Raw genomic sequence first — 19,548 nt, forward strand, 5'->3', positions numbered from 1 at the left:
CCCATGGCCCCTGCCATCGGGAGCTGTCCCTCAGCCTTCCTCTTTCCTATTCACAGGCCACACTTCTGTTCTGTTCAAGGTTTCCTTCCTGTTAGATTGACATACACATTTTTGGTGTAGGTGGTGGTGTGGGCTTCTCAGGGTAGCCTCTGAAAGCACACAGGGTGTCTGCCCTGCATGGGCAGAAGTAGGAGAGACGTTAGGGTTCAAAGCCGTCTGCCAAGAAGGAATCCTTGAGGTGTCTTTGGTGCCAAAAGGTGGTTTTATTAAAGCAGGGGACAGGACCTGTGGACAGAGAGAGCTGCCCTGGGGTCACGAATAGTGGCTCCCCCATTATAAGCTCTCAAGTTGGAAGAGGGTTAGGGGGAGTGTAAGCCTCCCAGGAATTTTGGAAGCAAGGTCTCCAGGACCCTGAGGGGACCAGCTATTATTGGGAAAGTTCATTTATTATCGTCTAATAAAACCCAAGTCAGGAGACCCTTCAGATGTACATCGGTGGGCCATGTGCTTGGGGGACGATCGCCAACACATATCTTGGAGGGTTTAGAGATAAAGGAAATTTCTAAAGGAATTTTTATGTTAGAGCAGACTCACAGGGTCCTGGGGGTCAGGCTAAGGTTGCCTTTGCCTCAGCAGAGTGTCCGCATCAAAGCAGCTGAGTCCCTGGAGAAGATTCTTCCCTTTTTTAAAAAAAAATAGATTTTATTAATTCATGAGAGACAGAGAGAGCGAGAGTGAGAGTGAGAGCAAGAGAGAGAGAGGGAGAGAGAGAGAAAGAGAGAAAGGCAGAGACACAGGCAGAGAGAGAAGGAGGCTCCCAGCTGGGAGCCCAATGTGGGACTCAATCCTGGGTCTCCAGGATCACACTCTGGGCCGAAGGTGGCGCTAAGCCACTGAGCTACTCTGGCTGCCCTGATCCTTCCTTTTGCGATTAATTAAATTTTTGCGTGGGAAACCTTCGCACATCCTACCAAAACATTGAACAAGGTGAAGACGCTTCTTGCATGTGCTCTGGGGCACAGAAATTACTTCCCTAAATATTGAGCAGGATTGAACTTCCCTAAATGTTGAGAAGTGACGACACCACGCACTCCATGGGCACCTGCCCGAGGTCTGCCGCTCACGGCCCCACGTGTTTCTGACCCAGACTTTCCTTCCCATTTGACAGATTTCCTTCCTTCCTCCGAGAAGCTCCTGGAACACAGTCACTTCCTCCTTGGACCTGTCTCTGGACACACCTTCCTCTCCTCCGGTGAAATTAAGTCCCTCCTGCCTCCCGCCGAAAAATCCAAACCCCTGCCCACAGTGCCCTGCGTTCTAGTGGTGAGCTCATAGTGACATGGTTTGGAGTAGAGGGTCCATGTGATGAGGGAGCAGAAGCCAGCTGAGGACGAAGCACAAGCTAACACCCTGCAACCCGCCCCCTCCACTCCCGGATGGGATACGGGAGGAAGCTCCCAACTGTCTTAAAGTTACTGGTGGGAAACAGGCCTAGCTGAGAACAAAGCACATTGATGTGTCCTTGAAACAGGCAGGGGGACCCTCCTCCAGGGACTCAGCTGCCTTGATGCAGACACTCTGCAGAGGGCAAAGGCAACCTTAGCCCAACCCCCAGGACCCTGAGAGTCTGCTCTAACATAAAAATTCCTTCAGAAATTCCCTTTATCTCGGGATCCCTGGGTGGCGCAGCGGTTTGGCGCCTGCCTTTGGCCCAGGGCGTGATCCTGGAGACCCGGGATCAAATCCCACATCGGGCTCCCGGTGCATGGAGCCTGCTTCTCCCTCTGTCTGTGTCTCTGCCCCCCTCTCTCTCTCTCTGTGACTATCATAAATAAATTAAAAAAAAAATTAAAAAAAAAAAAAGAAATTCCCTTTATCTCTAAACCCCTCAAAATACATGTTGGCGATCATCCCCCAAGCACAGGACCCACCTATGTACACCTAAGGGTCTCCTGACTCGGGTTTTATTAGACGGTAACAAATGACTTTTCCCAACAATAGCTGGTCCTCTCAGGGTCCTGGAGACCTTGCTTCCAAATTCCTTAGAGACTTACCCTCCCCTTCACCCCCTCCCAACTCCCAGGTATATAACAAGCACCCCCCACAGACCTGGGGCAGCCGCTCTTCCTGCCCACGGGTCCTGTCCCTTTGGTTTAATAAAACCACCATTTTGCACCAAAGACGTCTCAAGAATTCTTTCCTGGTCGTCGGCTCCAAACCTCACCCCACCAAACCTCACCTACATTCCAAAACTACACCGTGTGGGCCAACGGCAGGGAGTTACTGTGAGCAGTAACTGATTAAATAGATTTTCTGGCCTCTGGAGGGTAGGAGGGTGGTGTTAGGGCTCCAGGAAATGGAGTCTACAGGTTTCTGGAGATTGGTTTTTTCTCCTAAGTCGTTAAGACAGTTGCAAACTGTTGGAGACTCAATCTTGCACGACTGTGATCTCTGCCAGTTACCCATTTGCTTTTCCTCTTTCCTTTGTTATAGGGCGGCCTGGAGCGCCTGAGGAATGTCACACGTATTCCCAGCTCGGGGGTGGGGGTGGGCTGTGGGGTGTCCGCTTGGGCTTTGTCCTCAGCTCGCCTTCTGCTCCCTCACCAGTAGTAAGAAAATTAGTCAGCTCTTCGACCCTCCAGTGTTTGTGTTCTTCTAAAAACTTTACTTTTCACCAGATGAATCTCTGATTGTGAGGACTCTGGGTGAAATGTGTCCCCTTTGAGGGAAGGTTTGTGTGGTGCGCAGCGGAGGCAGCTGTGCCTGCTTACGGCCTGGCATCTGCACCCCTCCAGGAGGCACTCCCCACCCCCCACCGGAACATGCTCCCGGCTACCGGGGGCTGCACCCCACAGTCTGGTGAGTTTCAAACTGAGAAGCCTACAGATCACTTGTAAAGGGAAATAAATTTCCCAGATCCTCAGTGTTCACTTCACATACATCATGCCGGGGGTGGGGGTGGGGGTGTGGAAATCCCCAGGTTTTCCTCATAATGTTACTTAAATGCTGAAAAAACAGAATAAGGTTTATGTCTCTTAAACCATTAAAGGCAAAAGGATTAATCAGATAAAACTATACTAGCTTCAGTTTAAATACAAACTAAACCAGGGACGGCTGGGTGGCTCAGCAGTTGGACGTCTGCCTTTGACTCAGGGAATGATCCCGGAATCCTAGGATCGAGTCCCACATCAGGCTTCCTGCGTGGAGTCTGCTTCTCCCTCTGCCTGTGTCTCTGCCTCTCTCCCTGTGTCTCTCATGAATAAATAAATAAAATCTTTGAAAGAAAAAATAAATACAAACTAAACCGACTTCAACTTAATGCGATGGGTAATGTTGTTTTGCTGAAACCAGTCATGGCTGTTGACACAAATATGGTGGAGGATGTTAAGGATGGGCTCTTTGGAGGCTGGCATGGCTCACCAGCACTTTTGGGCTTTTCAATACTTGAAATTGTGATATTGTGACTTACACTAAAAAGTACCTATTTATTCTCCCTACCCCGTCCTGGCACAGAGCTCCTGAAATTCTTGGAATTTACAAAGTGTCTTTTGTTTTGTTAATGAGACACTTTAGGAATGCCCCTAGGTGACCCAAGACCAATCAATGGATTACAAGGTTGGAATTTCCACCTCCTCACCCTCTGACCTCTAGGGAGGGGAGAGCGATTGGAGGCCTAATCGCCAGGGTCGATGATTTAATCAATCGCACTCTTGTAGCAGAACCTCCGCAAAAACCTGGGAGAACAGGCTCTGAGAGCTTCCAGGTTGGTGAACTGGGGGAGATCTGGGGAGAGTGATGTGTGCGCAGAGAGGACAGGGAAGCTCTGCGCCCTTCCCCATGGCTGGCCCTGTGCGTCTGCGCTCCCGGGTTGTGTCCTCCTCCGATTAAACTGGTGACCTAGTAAGTAACACGCTTCCCTGAGTTCTGTGAGCCTCTGGAGCAGATGAATGGAACCCAGGGAGGGGGTTGTGGGAAGCTGTGATCTTGTGGCCTGTGGGCCAGGAGCAAGGGTAACAAGGGGTTGTGATTTTCATGCAGAGTTGGAGGATGCTGTTGGAACCTCCAACCTGGGGCCAGTAGGTCAGAAGCAGAAGCAAAGGTAACCACCTGGATTTGTGACTGCATGGGAAATGGGGGGCAGGAGGTGACGTGGGATGGGACGCTGCACCGTCTCCAGGTAGGTGGTGTCGGAACCCAGCTGAATCGTAGGACGCCCGGCTGGTACTCCACCCTGCTCACCTGCACGCTGGAATCCAGTGATCAGGAGCACAGTGATCAGGAGCTCTTCCTACTTTTTCTGACAACTGCAAGCCTGATCGTGCTTCCCCTGCTCTGTTCAGGTGACGCAGTCAATCTAACTGTTGGGTTCTCACTGGCCACAACAATTAATAGGAACAAAACACAAGCTGCAATGGAGGAGGCTTACAGATGACACAGAATTCATTTGTCCATGGGCCCACCCGAAGGTAAGCAGTCTGGCAGAGAACACCAGTGATGGAACAGAGGACTAGATGAGGACAAAGCACATTGACACATCCTTAAAACAAGCAGAGGGACATTCCTCTACAGACTCAACTGTCTCCGTGTTAATTCTCTGCTGAGGGCAAAAGGCAATCCTAGCCCCACCCCTGGGATCCTGTAAGTCTGCTTTAACATATAAAAATTCCTTTAGAAATTTCCTTTATGGGGATCCCTGGGTGGCGCAGTGGTTCGGCACGTGCCTTTGGCCCAGGGCACCATCCTGGAGACCCGGGATCGAATCCCACATCGGGCTCCCGGTGCATGGAGCCTGCTTCTCCCTCTGCCTGTGTCTCTGCCTCTCTCTCTGTGACTATCATAAATAAATAATAAAAAAAAAAAAAAAAGAAAGAAATTTCCTTTATCTCTACCCTCCAAGATACGTGTTTGCAATCATCTCCCAAGCACATGGCCCACTGATAAACATCTGAAGGGTCTCATGACTCAGATTTTATTAGATGGTAATAAGTGATATTTTCCCAATAATAGCTGATCCCCTCAGGGTCCTGGAGACCTTGCTTCCAAAATTCCTTAGAGAGTGAGCTATCCTCAAACCCCTCCCAACTCCCAGGTATATAACCAGCCACCCCTCACAGGCCTGGGGCAGCCACTCTTCCTCCCACGGGGGTCCTGTCCCTGGGCTTTAATAAAACCACCATTTTGCACCAAAGATGTCTCAAGAATTCTTTCTTGGTCATTGGCTCCAGACCTCACCCCACCAAACCTCACCTATATTCCAAAACTTCATCACAAGGACCCCCCACCCCCACCCCGCCCACCAATGATGGAATCTGATTTGAGAAACATTACTCTTTCATAGCTGCCTCTGTTCACATCTTTTTTTTTTTAAGATGTCTCATGAGAGACACAGAGAGAGGGACATAGGCAGAGGGAGAAGCAGGCTCCCCACAGGATCCCAGGACCCCAGGATCAAGACCTGAGCTGAAGGCAGTTGCTCAACCGCTGAGCCACCCAGGCGTCCCTCTGTTCTATTTTTTAAAAACTATTTTGCTTAACGCTTTCTAGATCTAATTCTGTTGGCATGTAGACAGACTGGTGGATATGGAGATAGGTAGCTGTAGAAGCCTGAACCTTATGAATCTGGGCAGGCTGTGTTCTGGGATGACATCGGGAATACACATCCTTAATTTCACTGAATACTGCCAGACTGCTTCCAGAAGGGTTGTATCACCTTATGTTCCACTCATAGACCATAAGTGTCGGTCCCATGCCCTAACGTCCTTGAGAACACTTCCTAATGTTGGACTTGATGATTTTTGCCAATATCATTGGTATAGGGAAGCTACTATGGTTGCTGTAATTTGTATTTCTCTGATTACAAATGAGTTTGGTCACATCTTCATACACTGTTAGCTTTCCAGATGTTTCCCGTCTGTGAATTGCCTATTTATATTTTTAGCCAACTTTCTGTTGGGTTTCTGTTTTTTCCTTACTGTTTTGTGTAGATCTTCCATTTGTATAGATCTTTTTCTGTTGTCTCCATAAAGATCTTGTGCATTCATTGTTAGGTTAAGGCTTAGATACCTGGGGCATTGCTCACAACTTTTCCACATTGTGGTACTCTTTGGAAATGGTCCTCAGGTGGTGATAGAAGGTGTCTTTTGTATTATTTCCAATGTTAAAGAGGATGTTTCTAAAGTTTCTCCATTAAGTATGTGTTTGCTGTAGGATTTTGTATGTAGCTTCTAAAAATTAGAAAGTTGTCCTCTGTGTTGGTAATTCTCATTATAGATCAGGGTTCAACTGTATCAGATGATTTTTCTGCATGTATTAACATGGCATTTCCTTTTTCCTTTTGTCCGTCGTGTGTGAATTACACTGTTAGATTGGCTAACTGCCATTACACTCATTGCTGTTTTGTTTTTGAGACAAATTCCCCTTGATGCAGTTTTTAAAATAATGTGAGGTTCACTCAGCTAAATTCACAACCACATTTAAAAGGGAATGACTCTTATCTTGCTTTTGTTGTTCTCCGGTTACCCTTCTCTGATTCTGGTGTAAAGGTTAGGGGAGCCTTGTACAATGAGTTAGACTGTTTTCTCCTTGTCTAGTGTCTGGGCCAACTTGCTCAAAGATCCATCCCACCCAGGTTTTCAAGTTAGTGTATGGTTCAGAACTGTGTCTTGTTAATGAGAGAGCTCAGCATTCTTCCAGTGCGAGGGAGGCTGGAAGACTAAAAGCATTTCATGGAGTTCATTGCAGCTGTGATGCTGTACATAGCTTAGTTTTTCCTGATTAGATTTGCTGATGTGAGACTTGAATCTAGAACATGACTATCATTGTATAGGAAACTATCCCCACCCTCAAATTAGTGACTGGGAACAGTGATTTATTTTTTCTCATGATTCTGAGGGTTGGTTGGGCAATTCCCTTCCTCATTTTCATTCATCTCACTCAGATTCTGCATTCAGCGCCTCTGGCACATGTTTGGCAGTTGGATGGGGCTGGCTGGCTGGTTGAATGGTTGGATGGATAGTTGGGTGGATAGCTGGATTGATGGTTGGATGCTGATTGGCTGGGTGGATAGCTGAATGGCTGGGTGGATGGCTGGATGGTTGGGTGGATGGCTGAATGTTTAGATGGCTGGATGGATGGTTGTGTGGATAGCTGGATGGATGGTGGAATGATTGGCTGGGTGGATGGCTGGGTGGATGGCTGGATGGTTGGACGGATGGCTGGGCCACCTAGTTGTCTCCCTGGCCTGTTGATACTAGGATCCAGGGCAGCATTACAAGAGGGAGAAAGCAAAAACAGCAATGCCTCTTAAGAACTAGGCTGAGAAGTCCTGTAATGTCCCTTCCACTATATTTTGCTTGTGAAAGCAAGTCACCAGATCAGACCAAAGGTGGAGAAGAGGACTCCAACCTGTCGACAGGAATGTAGAGTCACCCTGTGAACGAAGGGCATGTGTGCTGAGATGGGAGGTGTTTCTGTCTATAAGCTTTACGATGTGGTGTTAAAACATTTAATTTTGCTACTGCAGATGGTAGCAGGACCAAGTGATTGTAGCAGACTGCTCTGGTGATGGGTTCTTAATCTCCTTCAATCTCTTAAATTTACCAATAGCTGCAAGGATAAGTACCTTGGCGTGTACTCACTTTCCTCTGGTCCTGCCTATCCCAGTTGTGTTGGCTGCTGAATTGTTAATAAGTGTTGTTATAAATCCTCAATCAATGTATTAAGTTACTTGTTTTGCTATATTTCCAGTATATCGTGAATTTCATCCAGGATTTATTTCTAGTCCTTCATCCAACACTCTGTGCGCAGCAACCCGTTTTCTCCCTGAATTCAGTGCCGGCCATGGTCCATGCATCATTTCTTTGCAGGTGCCATCTGGCTTCTCCCTGGAAGCTCCCAGAACTTTACTCTGTCTTTGGTGTTTGTGAATTGCGCTAGACCCAATGTGGTTATATTTTCTTATCTCCATTATTCAGCTCTCTACAAGCCCTTCCAAACTGAAGTCTTTCTTTCTTAAAACTGGGCGGATACCCAGACATTATTTGTAGTAGCATTTCTTCCTCTCCTCTGTTTATTGTTTCTCTCCCTTTGGGACTCCTTGCTCGTCACAACAGTTGTCATTCCTTCTAGCCTTCATGCCTCTTTCCTTCCTGTCTTCCCTCTCTTTGTCCCTTCCTGGTGTTTTCCGGGACTCACTGATCTGTTCCTCATCCACAGTATTTCCATTTATCGAATTTTTGGTTTGACTTATCCTGACAACTGCAGCTGCCAATACCTTTTAATCTCTTCTATGGCATTTACAACTTACATTCAGAATTCAAAAAAAGACTGAACGTATGTACAAAATAAAAAAAGTTTAAAGCCTTTGATGAAATACAGTATTTATAATAAACATTTAGCAAGCCAGGAGGGAAGGGGTGCGCCTCACAACGGCAAAGGGCGTCTAGGACAGCAGAGCTGCAGCCAGCGCTGTGCTGGGCCTGCTGCCACTTCCCGAAGGCAGCTTGCCTGTTTCCTGCCACCTTATCTTAATTTCTACAAGCCCCTGCCACAGTCTTAATTATCACAGTTCCTTCATAAATCATGATCCCCGAGTAGATGACACAAAAACTTTCTAAGGGCCTGGTATATAGGAGGAGCCATTTGAGGTTTCTAAGTCAGCAGGACTGTACCTAAACTTTGTTTAAACCCAAAGCATGATTTATGGCTCGTCAAGCGTGCGTTGTCCATCTGCTTTGCCCATGAGGAGCCTGAAGGAAAACATCTTGTCCTTAAGAAATTGATCCAGGCTCCTACTCCCTACTTTCCATGACATTAAAACCCGTGGTTCCCGCCTCCGTGATCACCAATAGTCTTCTTGAACTTTTACAGGAATGTACTTCTGACATGTTGATTTATGGCTCTTTTATGTAAAAAAAAAAAAAAAGAAAAGAAAAAGGATATAGCCCTTTAAAAACCCATCATTCTCCGGAGCACTTTGGTCCCTGTGAAGATCGTATTTCCCAGACAGCTGCCCTAATCTGGCCTCAAATAAAACTGTTTTCTTCTTTTATTAGAGGGATTTCTGGTCGGTCTGCATTGACAGAGTCCAGGGAAGTATCTGTGCTATTTTTGGCTCTTTTCTCATCAAAGGTACTTATTCCTCAAATGTGGCATTTTTATTGGAATGAGACTACGTTATGATCAGTTTGGAGGGAAATTTTTTTTTTTAAGATTTTATTTATTTATTCATGAGAGACAGAGAGAGAGAGAGAGAGAGAGAGAGAGAGAGAGAGAGGCAGAGGGAGAGGCAGGCTCCATGCAGGGAGCCTGATGACTCAATCCTGGGACTCCAGGATCACACCCTGGGCTGAAGGCAGGCGCTAAACGGCTGAGCCAACCAGGTGTCTTTTTTTTTTTTTTTTAGTTTGGAGGGAATTTGTATCTTAACCACGTCAAGTCCAAGCATGAACACAGTATATCTCTCCATTCATACGAGTCTTTATGTCTCTCAAAAGTTTACATTTTTGCTTATCAGGGCTTTGGGTATTTTTTTTCTTAGGCTTATCTCCAGTCTGTGACATTTGGTGCTGATCTAATCATATTTCTTTTTTTGCATACGTTTTCTAGTTTTTTGTTCCTGGTTTGTTGGATTGCAATTGACTTGTACGTTGATCTTATGTCTGGATATAAATATAATTCTATCAGTTGCAAAAGCCGTTTTATTTCTTCCTTTCCAATTATTATGCCTTCAATTTCTTCTTTAAGGTGATGGCTCTGAATTCCAGCACATTGTTCAATATAATTAGAGATAATAGAAAATTTTTAAGAGAATACTTCTGATGTTTCTCCTAAAGAATTACATTAAATGTTTTTTTATAGCTGTTTCAATGAACAAAGCTTCCTTCCACTTCTATCACGAAGAGTGCTATCACCAGTGAATGGTGGGTTTACTGAGTTTGTATTTTAAAAGAATGGTGAATTTATCAATTTTTTTTCCTGCATGATGGAGAGGATCATTTTTCCTCCTTTATGCTGTTAATGTGCTGTATTACATTAACAGATTTTCTAATATTACACCATCTTTGCATTTGTAGGATGACGTGTCCTCTTTTTTAAGAACACAATTGGATGCAGCTGGCCAGCACTTTATTTAGGTTGTTTAAGTGTTATCTGTGTCCGTGAAGGGGGCATTCATTTCCCTTCTCATATTGTCCATGTTTGGATCAATGTGATTTTTGAATCAATGTGATTCTTGCCTAATAGAATGAACTCTTCTGCTCTTGGTAGACATCTTCTGCAAAGCCTTTTGGGTCTAGTGTTTTCTTTAGGAGACTTTAATTAGCCTTCGATTTAATACGTATAGGAACCTTCAGGCTTTTTTTTTTTTTTGGCTTCCTGAGCCCTTACAGGAAGACAGTAAAGGGGAAGCAGAAGAAACAACAGAGACCAGGCAGGTAACATAATAAAACAACAGACTCAAAGCCAAGCATCAACAGTTACATGTAAAAGGCCTTAAGTACCAATTAAAAGATAAAGACGGGAAAATAGATAAAAATAGTTTCTTGTGTTGAGCTGGCTGAGAGACAGGGGCACCCAAAATGGCGGACATCTCAAATTGGGTCAAAATGGCTGGTCAAAGCAGCCATGACCACCACATCATCTCCAGCAAATCCAAGCCTAGACGGGAAACTGAAACTTTCCATCCAGGACTTTCCATCCAGGGACCACCCCCATCGTCTGTACTATCCCCACCCCCAGCCATCACCTAGGGACTCGGTGTTCCCTTGCCTAATTTGGCAAGGGACCCACCCAGACCCGGACCCTGAACCAATAAGGCTTAAAAACCCCCACACTCCCCAACCCTGGTGTGACTTCTCTGACTCAGGCCACCTCTCTGAGTCTTGGAACCTCGCCCAGGAGCACTCCCCATTAAAAGCACTCTCGAACATACTGCCTGGCTCTGATGTTTTTTTTTTTTTTTCTCTGCCGTTCATTTTGGAAAAAACCTAACATCTTGTAGATGGTATCTAGGAGAAATTCATGTCAAGTATAAAGATTGAGGTGAATTAAAGGCAGAAGGGTGGAAAAAGCTGTAGGATATAAACCCTGATGAAAAGAAAGCTGAAGTGGCTATGTTTGCATCAGACATTGCAGACTTCAGAGCAAAGACGAGAATTAACCAAGATGAGGAGAGACATTACATAACAAAATGGTCCACTTGCCAAGAAGACAGCCTTCCTAAGTGCACCAAATTAACAGAGCTGCAAAATCCGTGAAGCAAAAAATTGGCAGAACCACGAGGAGACTATAAGTCTGAGGACTGAGCCCTATGGAGTTCCCACGTGGACAAGAAACAACAGGCACCAGGAGGGGCCAGTACAGGTGGAAGGACACAGTCTTACACATCCTTTCAGCAAAACTCTGATGGCCTCAACAAGATCCCTGAAATGATCCTTCTTGTTAATGGGGTCCCAGGAAGAGAGTGAAAAAAAAAAAAAAAGCAAGCTGTAGAATATTTTATAAAATAAGGATGTACACATGAACCCCTAGCTCTGGAAGGGACACGTCTGTACTAAGCACGCAGAAAAGCCCATGTGGGTAATGCACCATGGCCATTAAATCTGTATGGGATTGTTGAGAAAGGAGTGAGCAGGCATTTTATTTCTTTTGATAAGTATGTGTTTATTTCTGCAATTTTCAGACATGAGTTGAATAAAACACTAAGAAGAGTGATAGGAGTTTGGTGGGAATTAAACTTTTCAATCAAGAATTACATACAGAAGTATGTGAACACTGACCAGCTTGGGTGCGGTCATTGAAAATGGCCTATACCACCTGAATCTTCCTCATGCACGATTAGTGGAACATCAAGAGGATGGTGGGGAGTTCAAACTTGAGCTTTGTGGTGTGTGCGTTGTGAATTAGTTCCTAAGCTTGTACCCATATCAGAACGGAAAGAGACTTGTATTTTTTTTAAGATTTTTATTCACGAGAGACAGAGGGAGGCAGAGACACAGGCAGAGGGAGAAGCAGGCTCCTTGTGGGGAGCCCGATGTGGGACTCAATCCCAGGACCTCGGGATCATGACCGGAGCCAAATGCAGACGCTCAACTGCTGAGACACCCGGGTGTCCCGAGTCTTGTATTTTTTTTTTTTTTTCCCGAGTCTTGTATTTTAAATCACACACTTTGTTGTACTTATTACACATGGGATGGCGGTCTAAAGTCTCTTCCATTGACACAGTGAATAGATGCTTTTCATACAATACGCACATTCAGAATTTCAACTTGTTTGGAGCAGGAACTGTTGGTCAAGGAGGGGTTTGCAGCTAAACTGCTTTTATCCACCTTGCCTTTTTCATGCGATAATGTGGAGGCTCAGAAGGGACAATGAAGAAATGCTTATGCCACATTGTAGTGCCTCCCAGGCAGGCACTGTCATCACTGGAGCAGCAGAATCAGTGCTGTCCCCAGGGAGGAAGCCTCTCCAAGCACGCTGCTGGGCTCCGTGAGTGGATGTGGACCACATGGGGCTACTTTTACCATTAGCCTGTCAGTGGGCTGCTGCCAGGATAGGGCGCCTGCCCTCATCCTATCAAGTGCCATGTCTTTCTCACAGAGCCCCTCTGCCACATCTCACCTGACCGGCCCCACACTCATCAAAATGACCACATTTAATAGGAAGAAGTCTGGAATCCCTTCCTAGTCTGGCCCGATTTACGACTGGTTTCCAGCTGCTGGGTTGTGTTTTGTTTGCTTTTTACACATCACAAGAGACTTAGTGCCTTAAAACAACACAAGTTTATTATCTGACAGTTCTAGAGGCCAGAAGTAACTTTGTCACATCTGCCAAGTCCATTTTGCCAAGTTGAGGCAACATATCTCCATGTTCCAGGGATCAGGACATGGACATCTCTGGGGGCTGTTTCGAGGTCTGTGACATCCATCCTCCCAGATTCATTTCCCACAACTTTCCTTCCCGTGATGTGTGCACTCTGTCCCCAGCATATGCCATATTGTTAAGATAAGCGACAGCACACAGTAGCAGTTAAGTGGCCTAACTGCGGACTCACTGTTGGGGCTCAAGTCGGCAGTCTGCCACTTGCTAAATGGATTTGGACAAATAGCTGTTGCTGTGGTTTTAACCTAGATTACAAGGAAAAGTAAATTAGACCACAAGGAACCAGTATTCCACAGAGGCCAACGGCCCGGTTTTTTGGATGAATCCCTATGATAAAGGGTGGTGTGTGTGTGGGTGGGGAGGGCTTTGTTTAAAAGAGTAAAAGAGACAATAACCAAATTGGACACGTAGGCCCACGTCTGGATGTGGATTTACCAACCGTCAAAAGGCATCTGTGAGACATAGTCTGAATCCAAGCGCGTGCAGAGGGCCACGAGGGGTTGCAGTGTAAGCGCGGCACGGTGCTGAGTACTTTTAAAGCGTTTCTGGAGACGTACTCCATGAACAGCCGTACGCAGCAGCACCCTTTCAAAGCAAAAGGACACCATATTCGGGGTCTCTTCAAACGTGGGGTGTGGAGGAGAGGAGACGAGATGGCCAAAACTAGAACGGCGGAAGCTCAGCCACCGGTCCTGGGGAGGCGACCCTGCTCTACTTTTTCACCTGAAAATCTCAATACATCTCTGTAGAAACAAATCTAGGAAGCTTTTCTTTCCCGGGCTCTGCCACAAAGTCAGTGGTGCCCCTCCCCACCTCCACATCAATCGGCCACGTCTTCGCCCTCGCGGCACGGGCACGTAATGCCCCGGACCGGGCAGGTGCGGGGGCGGCAGGCACGGAGCCCCGGCGGTGCGGGGGGCCGGTCCCGCCTACCGGCAGCAGGTATGTGCCCGCCCCGACGCACCTGTGCCGGCGGGACCCCTCCCCTCCGCCCCGCCCCGCCCCGCAGGCCCCCGGTTCCTGCACGTGGCTCCCGCCCGCCGCCTGCGGGGCGCCTCTGACCCGCACCCACAGGCCGCCCGCTCAGGGCTCGGCGCGCTTCTCCCTCCGGCCGCCCAGTCTGCTCCACTTGGCTCCCGACCGCGCCGCCCAAGGTCTTCCTCTCCACGCCCGCCCACCTGCCGCGGGCGCCGCGACCTCCCGGACCCCGAGGCCAGGCCCCGCGGCGGAAGGCAGGCCCCTCCCCTCCCGCCCTCTCGACACCGAGACTGCGCCTGCGCGGAGACGGCCGCACGTCGTGCAGCCCCGCCCGCACCTCGCCAAACCCCGCGATACTTCACCTTTCCCTCAGGTCCGCCCTCCCCAACGGCCTGGTTGACCTGGAACGTTCTAAACCCCTGCGCACGCGCTCTGAGGCCCTTAACGTCCGGGCTCCGCCCTCCCCTGGCCGTGCCCCTTCCCGTCTGGGAGCTTCCCGTCGCCACGCCTTGCCAATCATCCACTTCTTCCCCAGGGCGACCCCGCAACAGGTCTCTGATTGGCTGGTCATGGGAGACAACGCCGAGGAGGGTCGGTGACGATAGGCTGGGAGCCGGTTCCGCCTACTGGCAGTTTGCGTGGAAGGTGATTGGCTGGCGCCTCCGTCCAATCAGCGGTGGGCTGTCGGATTCAAACCGGGATCGTTGGGCCTGCGGTCGGTTGGTCGCAGTCGAGTCGTTGCTTCGGCCTGACGTAGACGTGTGGCCCGCTGCGCCCGCTCTTCGCGCCCCGTCGCTCCCGCCGCCCGCACGATGGCCCACAAGCAGATCTACTACTCGGACAAGTACTTCGACGAGCACTACGAGTACCGGTGAGCACTGCGACTACCGGCCTCGGCCGCGAGGCTGGGCGGAACCGGAACCGGGGTCGGCGTCGGGGTCGCAGCGCGCCGGCGGGGGTTCGGGTCGGGGCCCGAGGTCGGAGGGCGGCGGGCGGCGGGGCACCAGGGCCCGGGGGCGTGCGGACCGGCGTCCCCGCGTCCCCCGCCCTTTGTTCGCGGTGGCCGGGCGGGGCCGGGGCAGTGGGGCCCGCTCCCTCCCTCCCTGGTGCGCCCTGGGGGGCTGCCGCGGCGTCGGAGCGCGGCCAGGCGGCTGTGGGTAGGCGCGGCTGGACCCGGCGCCAGCCCCTGGGGGGAGACGGGCCGGGCGGGCTGGGACTGGGTGGGGCGGGGGAGGGGCTGCGGGCGGCACGCTCCGGGCGGGGGCGGGGGCGGGGGAGGGGCCGGGCGGAGAGCGGCCCCTCGGGGAGTGTTCCCGGAAGCACGGCTTGACTCGGGCCGCATTTCCGGTCTCCGAGACCGGGTCCCCGCGCGGGGTCTCGGGACGTGAGCGTCGGCGCTGCGGCCCTCGGGAGAGCGTGTGTCCTGAGTAGCCCCGGGCGCGCCCGTCACGTGGACACCGACCCCGGCGTAGTTGGGGAGCGGCGGCCCCGCGGAAGGAACAGGGGGGTTTAGGACGTGCTGCAGGCGGACAGCGACGTGGAAGGCAGAAGTGAGGCCGTTCACGGGGCATCTCAAGGAAACGTGCACAACACGTTCCCACCAGTCAGGCTTTGCGTCAGAGGATGACGTCAGTAATTAGTGTTGGGGGGTCGGGTGTTACGTGTAGGCTTTCAACTGTTTGAGGGGTCAGGGCCCCCAACCCCGTGGTGGTCAAGGGTCAACTGTAGTTCACTGGAATTGGTAGAAATAGCATAATTCGATTTGGAGGTCTCAGGGCAGATTCAAAAACATGGTGGTAGTTCCAAGGCTCACTGCTTCTGTGTGAATAATACGTGCGGGTATTTAGTTCACTCGTCACCGACGAGAATGTAAGCTGATGACCGTTTTAGTGTTTATGTGTAATGAGTTCAGTTTTCTGACAGAAAATGTGACCACATTCCCCTTTTCTGCCCCCCTAGCCAACTGACCCACAGGTAGATACTTCGTACTGGTCAAAAGATTTGGTTAGTGTCGAGAACTCCATAACTTCATATTGCCACTGGGAATAGTAAAAATGGGTTTGGGAATTGTGATTGATAAAGGCCTTTTTACTGCAATTAAGAGGGATGCAGACTTGTCTTTCAGAATTTACGAAGTTATAATAGTTGTACACGTACAATGTATACGTACATTGAAGAAAACATCTTTTCTTTAAAATAACAACTTTTTTGGACATAAGTTGTTTGGATAGAAGTCAGTAACTTCTGAAAAAAGCCTTTGGGGATGCCTGGATGGCTCAGCGGTTTTGCCCCCGCCTTCCGCCCAGGGCGTGATCCTGGAGTCCCAGGATCGAGTCCCACAGCCCGCTCCCCGCAGGGAGCCTGCTTCTCCCTCTGCCTGTGTCTCTGCCTCTCTGTGTCTCATGAATAAATAAAAATTAAAGAAGTCTTTGAGGTGGTTAGGTACACCTATATTTGTGGGACTTGAGTTTTTACTTTGTATCTGAACAAAGCAACTTGTACAGTATACAGGACTCCTATCTACTATAAATCTATAATGTTGAGTAGTGGGACACCCAAATTAACAAATTAGATATTTTGGGGGCACCTGGGTGCCTCAGTTATGTGTCTGCCTTGGGTTCTGGTCATGATCTCGGGGTCCTGGGATCAAGCACCGCATGGGACTCTGCTGCTCTCTCCCTCTGTCCCCTCACCCGGCTTGTGTTTGTTCTCTTGCTGTCTCAAATAAGATTTTTTTTTCCCCAAATAAGATCTTTAGAAATCTTTTTTTTTCTTTTATATAAAAGGCAGCATGGGGTTTAGTTTTACAACCAGGAACCATCCTCAACTTATGCTTCTGTGGATTTAGATGGGTTCTCTAGCTCCCTGATGCCATTAGTCTGATTCATAACCAACAGGAAAGAACAAGGAAAAGAGTTAGGCATGTTCTCTTTTGAGGACAGTTTCTATAAGTTGGTGTATTTTCCGCTTACTTCATATTGGCCAGGATTAAGTCAGAAGGGGTAGCTGTGGCGGGAGGCTGGGGTGTTTTAGATAACCACTTAGTTTTTGGAGATTCTATTCCTGAAGTCTCATAGAGAAGGTGAATCCTAACAAAATGCCTTCTGTATTTGGACTGTATATTCTTTTCTCCCTAATTTTGAACATTTGGCTTTCAAAACTCAGAATTAAAGGTGATAGTCCTCAAGATTGATACCAACAGTAATGTAAATTTTTTTTTTTTAAATTTTTTATTTATTTATGATAGTCACAGAGAGAGAAAGAGAGGCAGAGACACAGGTGGAGGGAGAAGCAGGCTCCATGCACCGGGAGCCTGATGTGGGATTCGATCCCGGGTCTCCAGGATCGCGCCCTGGGCCAAAGGCAGGCGCCAAACCGCTGCGCCACCCAGGGATCCCATACCAACAGTAATGTAAAAAGAGTTGCTTTAAAGATCTTTATTTTGAACTCAGATACTAAGTATTCTGAAAATGCATTTATAAAGTTATAATTGTAGGAAAGGTGGATACTAATACTTGGCTCTATCTCTTAACAGGCATGTCATGTTACCCAGAGAACTTTCCAAACAAGTACCTAAAACCCATCTGATGTCTGAAGAGGAGTGGAGGAGACTTGGTGTCCAACAGAGTCTAGGCTGGGTTCATTACATGATTCATGAGCCAGGTAAGTGTGGCCATTTAGGAAAGCATCAACTGAAATAAAATAGTAGTGGTTTTGGCTGTTGGAGGTTAATAATACTGACATTTAGTGGTATTCCCAAAGTAACTCTGGTAAGTGTGATTGTTCTTTAAATGGCTGATTCCTTTCTTCCTAGGAAAAATTCCAATTTTGTAGTGAATATCAGGAATGAAAGTAATACATTATTCTCTTGCAGAAAGATGAGTTAAAAAAAGGGCAATTGTTTTAAAATGTGTCATTATAAATAGTATCTTATTTTGCCATAATTATTGTTCCCTCTTTGAAAACTAAGAACTTATTTTAAGACCCTTTAAGTGTCCTTAAGTTGTATGCATAGAAATTAATGCAATTTGAAGTGATTTATCTTTTCCTTTAGCATTCTATTTAAAGGATAATTGGGTTCTACCACGTTAAGCTGGAATAACGTAACATAGTAAACCGTGGTATGTGTGTTATGCGTTAGGAGTGTATTATTTTGTGGATTTCACCAGTTTCCCAGATATGAAATGGTCAACTAAAACTTTTTTTTTTTTTTTTGCATAATGAATGAATCTAATTTATAGTGCTTTGAGCAAATTTTGAGGGCATGCTATAGAAACTGAATCAGGTGGAATTAGAGTGATCTTGTTTTCTGCTCTTGTTAAAGTGGCAGTACCCTCAGAAATGGACTTAAAATTTTTTTGGGACTAGGGGCATTTAATCCTATTAGGCCAAAAGCTCTTTGTCCAGCTAGTACCAGAGCACGTGAGGAACTTTGCTGTAGAATCTGGGACTCCCACCTACTTGAAATAATCTTTGGGGATGGGCCCTTGGGATCTGCACTTTTTACAAGGTGGTGGTTTTTGAATTTGATTAGGTGTCTTTTCTACACAAAAGTGATACTCTTTTCCCTTTTTTGCTGGAATTGAGATTCTAAAGGTAGAAACCATTCTCCCCAAGCTCTCTTCTCTACTTAGGATAAAACTAAAACATTGGGGAATGTTATCAGGTGATTGTGTTTATAGTTGGCAGTGACTTTTGAAGTAAAATTTGTTATTTTGATAACAGTTGATCTATTTTATTTGGATCAACTGAGGATTTTGAGTTTTTGGTTGAATGAATGAAAATTAAATGTATTAAAATTATATAAAATATTTTGTTTCCACAGAACCACATATTCTTCTCTTTAGACGACCTCTTCCAAAAGAACAACAAAAATGAAGTCTTTCTGGGGATCGTCAATTAAATCTTTTTCAAATTTAATGTATATGTGTATATAAGGTAGTATTCAGTGAATACTTAAAATGTACAAATTGTTGATCCATACCTGTGCATGAGCTGTATTCTTCACAGCAACAGAGCTCAGTTAAATGCAACTGCAAGTAGGTTACTATAAGATGTTCAAGATAAATTTCTTCTAGTCAGTTTTTCTCTTAATATAAGTGCCTGTTTGACTTTGTCTGTGTTACTTTTGTTAAATAAAGTTTGTATGTTGCATTTATTATTGACTTTATTGGGGTATATTTTCTTAATGTTAATTTGTGTGTAGTGAGGTGGTTAGAGGATTTCAGCTCTTACAAGTTTGATCCGGAGGAAATTAAAACAGTAAGATTAAATGAGTTTAAAATAGCTTGGCTTGGGGAGGAAACCACTTAATTCACATACGAAGTAATAGTTAATAGAGAGTAGGTTTATTTTACAGCTCTGCTGCTAGTCTAGTTCTGGAGAATTGTGCAGTTGGGTGGGAGGACTGCCCCAGGTGGTGGCGGTGGGGGAAACCTCTTAGCCCCGTTTCTCTTTTTCTACCTGTTCCCAGTCCAGATATTTCCACTGAGTTGAAAAGCACCATCAAACACCAGCTCCTACACAGTTGGTGTCTGTTCAACTGTCTTCTCAGCTATTTAACATTCCTGAGGTAACGCACACACAGCCTATTTTATCTGCTGTGCTGGAGAAAACCCTGAAATTAGGTGTGCAGAAGCAGCGAGTCTGGTGCCAGTCTGGTGGTCCTCCATAGGCTCGCTCCTGAGGGGG

General features: G+C 47.2%; 1 protein-coding gene and 1 long non-coding RNA gene across 2 annotated transcripts; one reads left to right on the top strand and one right to left on the bottom strand.

The window, feature by feature from the left end:
• Nucleotides 1-12,760: 12,760 nt before the first annotated feature.
• Nucleotides 12,761-13,425, bottom strand: LOC112908640 (uncharacterized). Its single transcript, XR_003232959.2, has 2 exons — nucleotides 13,319-13,425; nucleotides 12,761-13,124 (listed from the first exon to the last, which is right to left on the bottom strand). It is a non-coding gene; the product is annotated as an uncharacterized lncRNA (long non-coding RNA).
• Nucleotides 13,239-19,027, top strand: CKS2 (CDC28 protein kinase regulatory subunit 2). Its single transcript, XM_025984133.2, has 4 exons — nucleotides 13,239-13,736; nucleotides 14,393-14,728; nucleotides 17,393-17,520; nucleotides 18,683-19,027. Exons 2-4 carry the CDS (start codon nucleotides 14,670-14,672, stop codon nucleotides 18,733-18,735), a joined length of 240 nt encoding a protein of 79 aa, XP_025839918.1. The 5' UTR covers nucleotides 13,239-13,736; nucleotides 14,393-14,669; the 3' UTR covers nucleotides 18,736-19,027.
• The last annotated feature ends 521 nt before the right edge of the window (nucleotides 19,028-19,548 follow it).

Source organism: Vulpes vulpes, chromosome 1, assembly GCF_048418805.1.
Source record: "Vulpes vulpes isolate BD-2025 chromosome 1, VulVul3, whole genome shotgun sequence".
NCBI lineage: Eukaryota > Metazoa > Chordata > Mammalia > Carnivora > Canidae > Vulpes > Vulpes vulpes.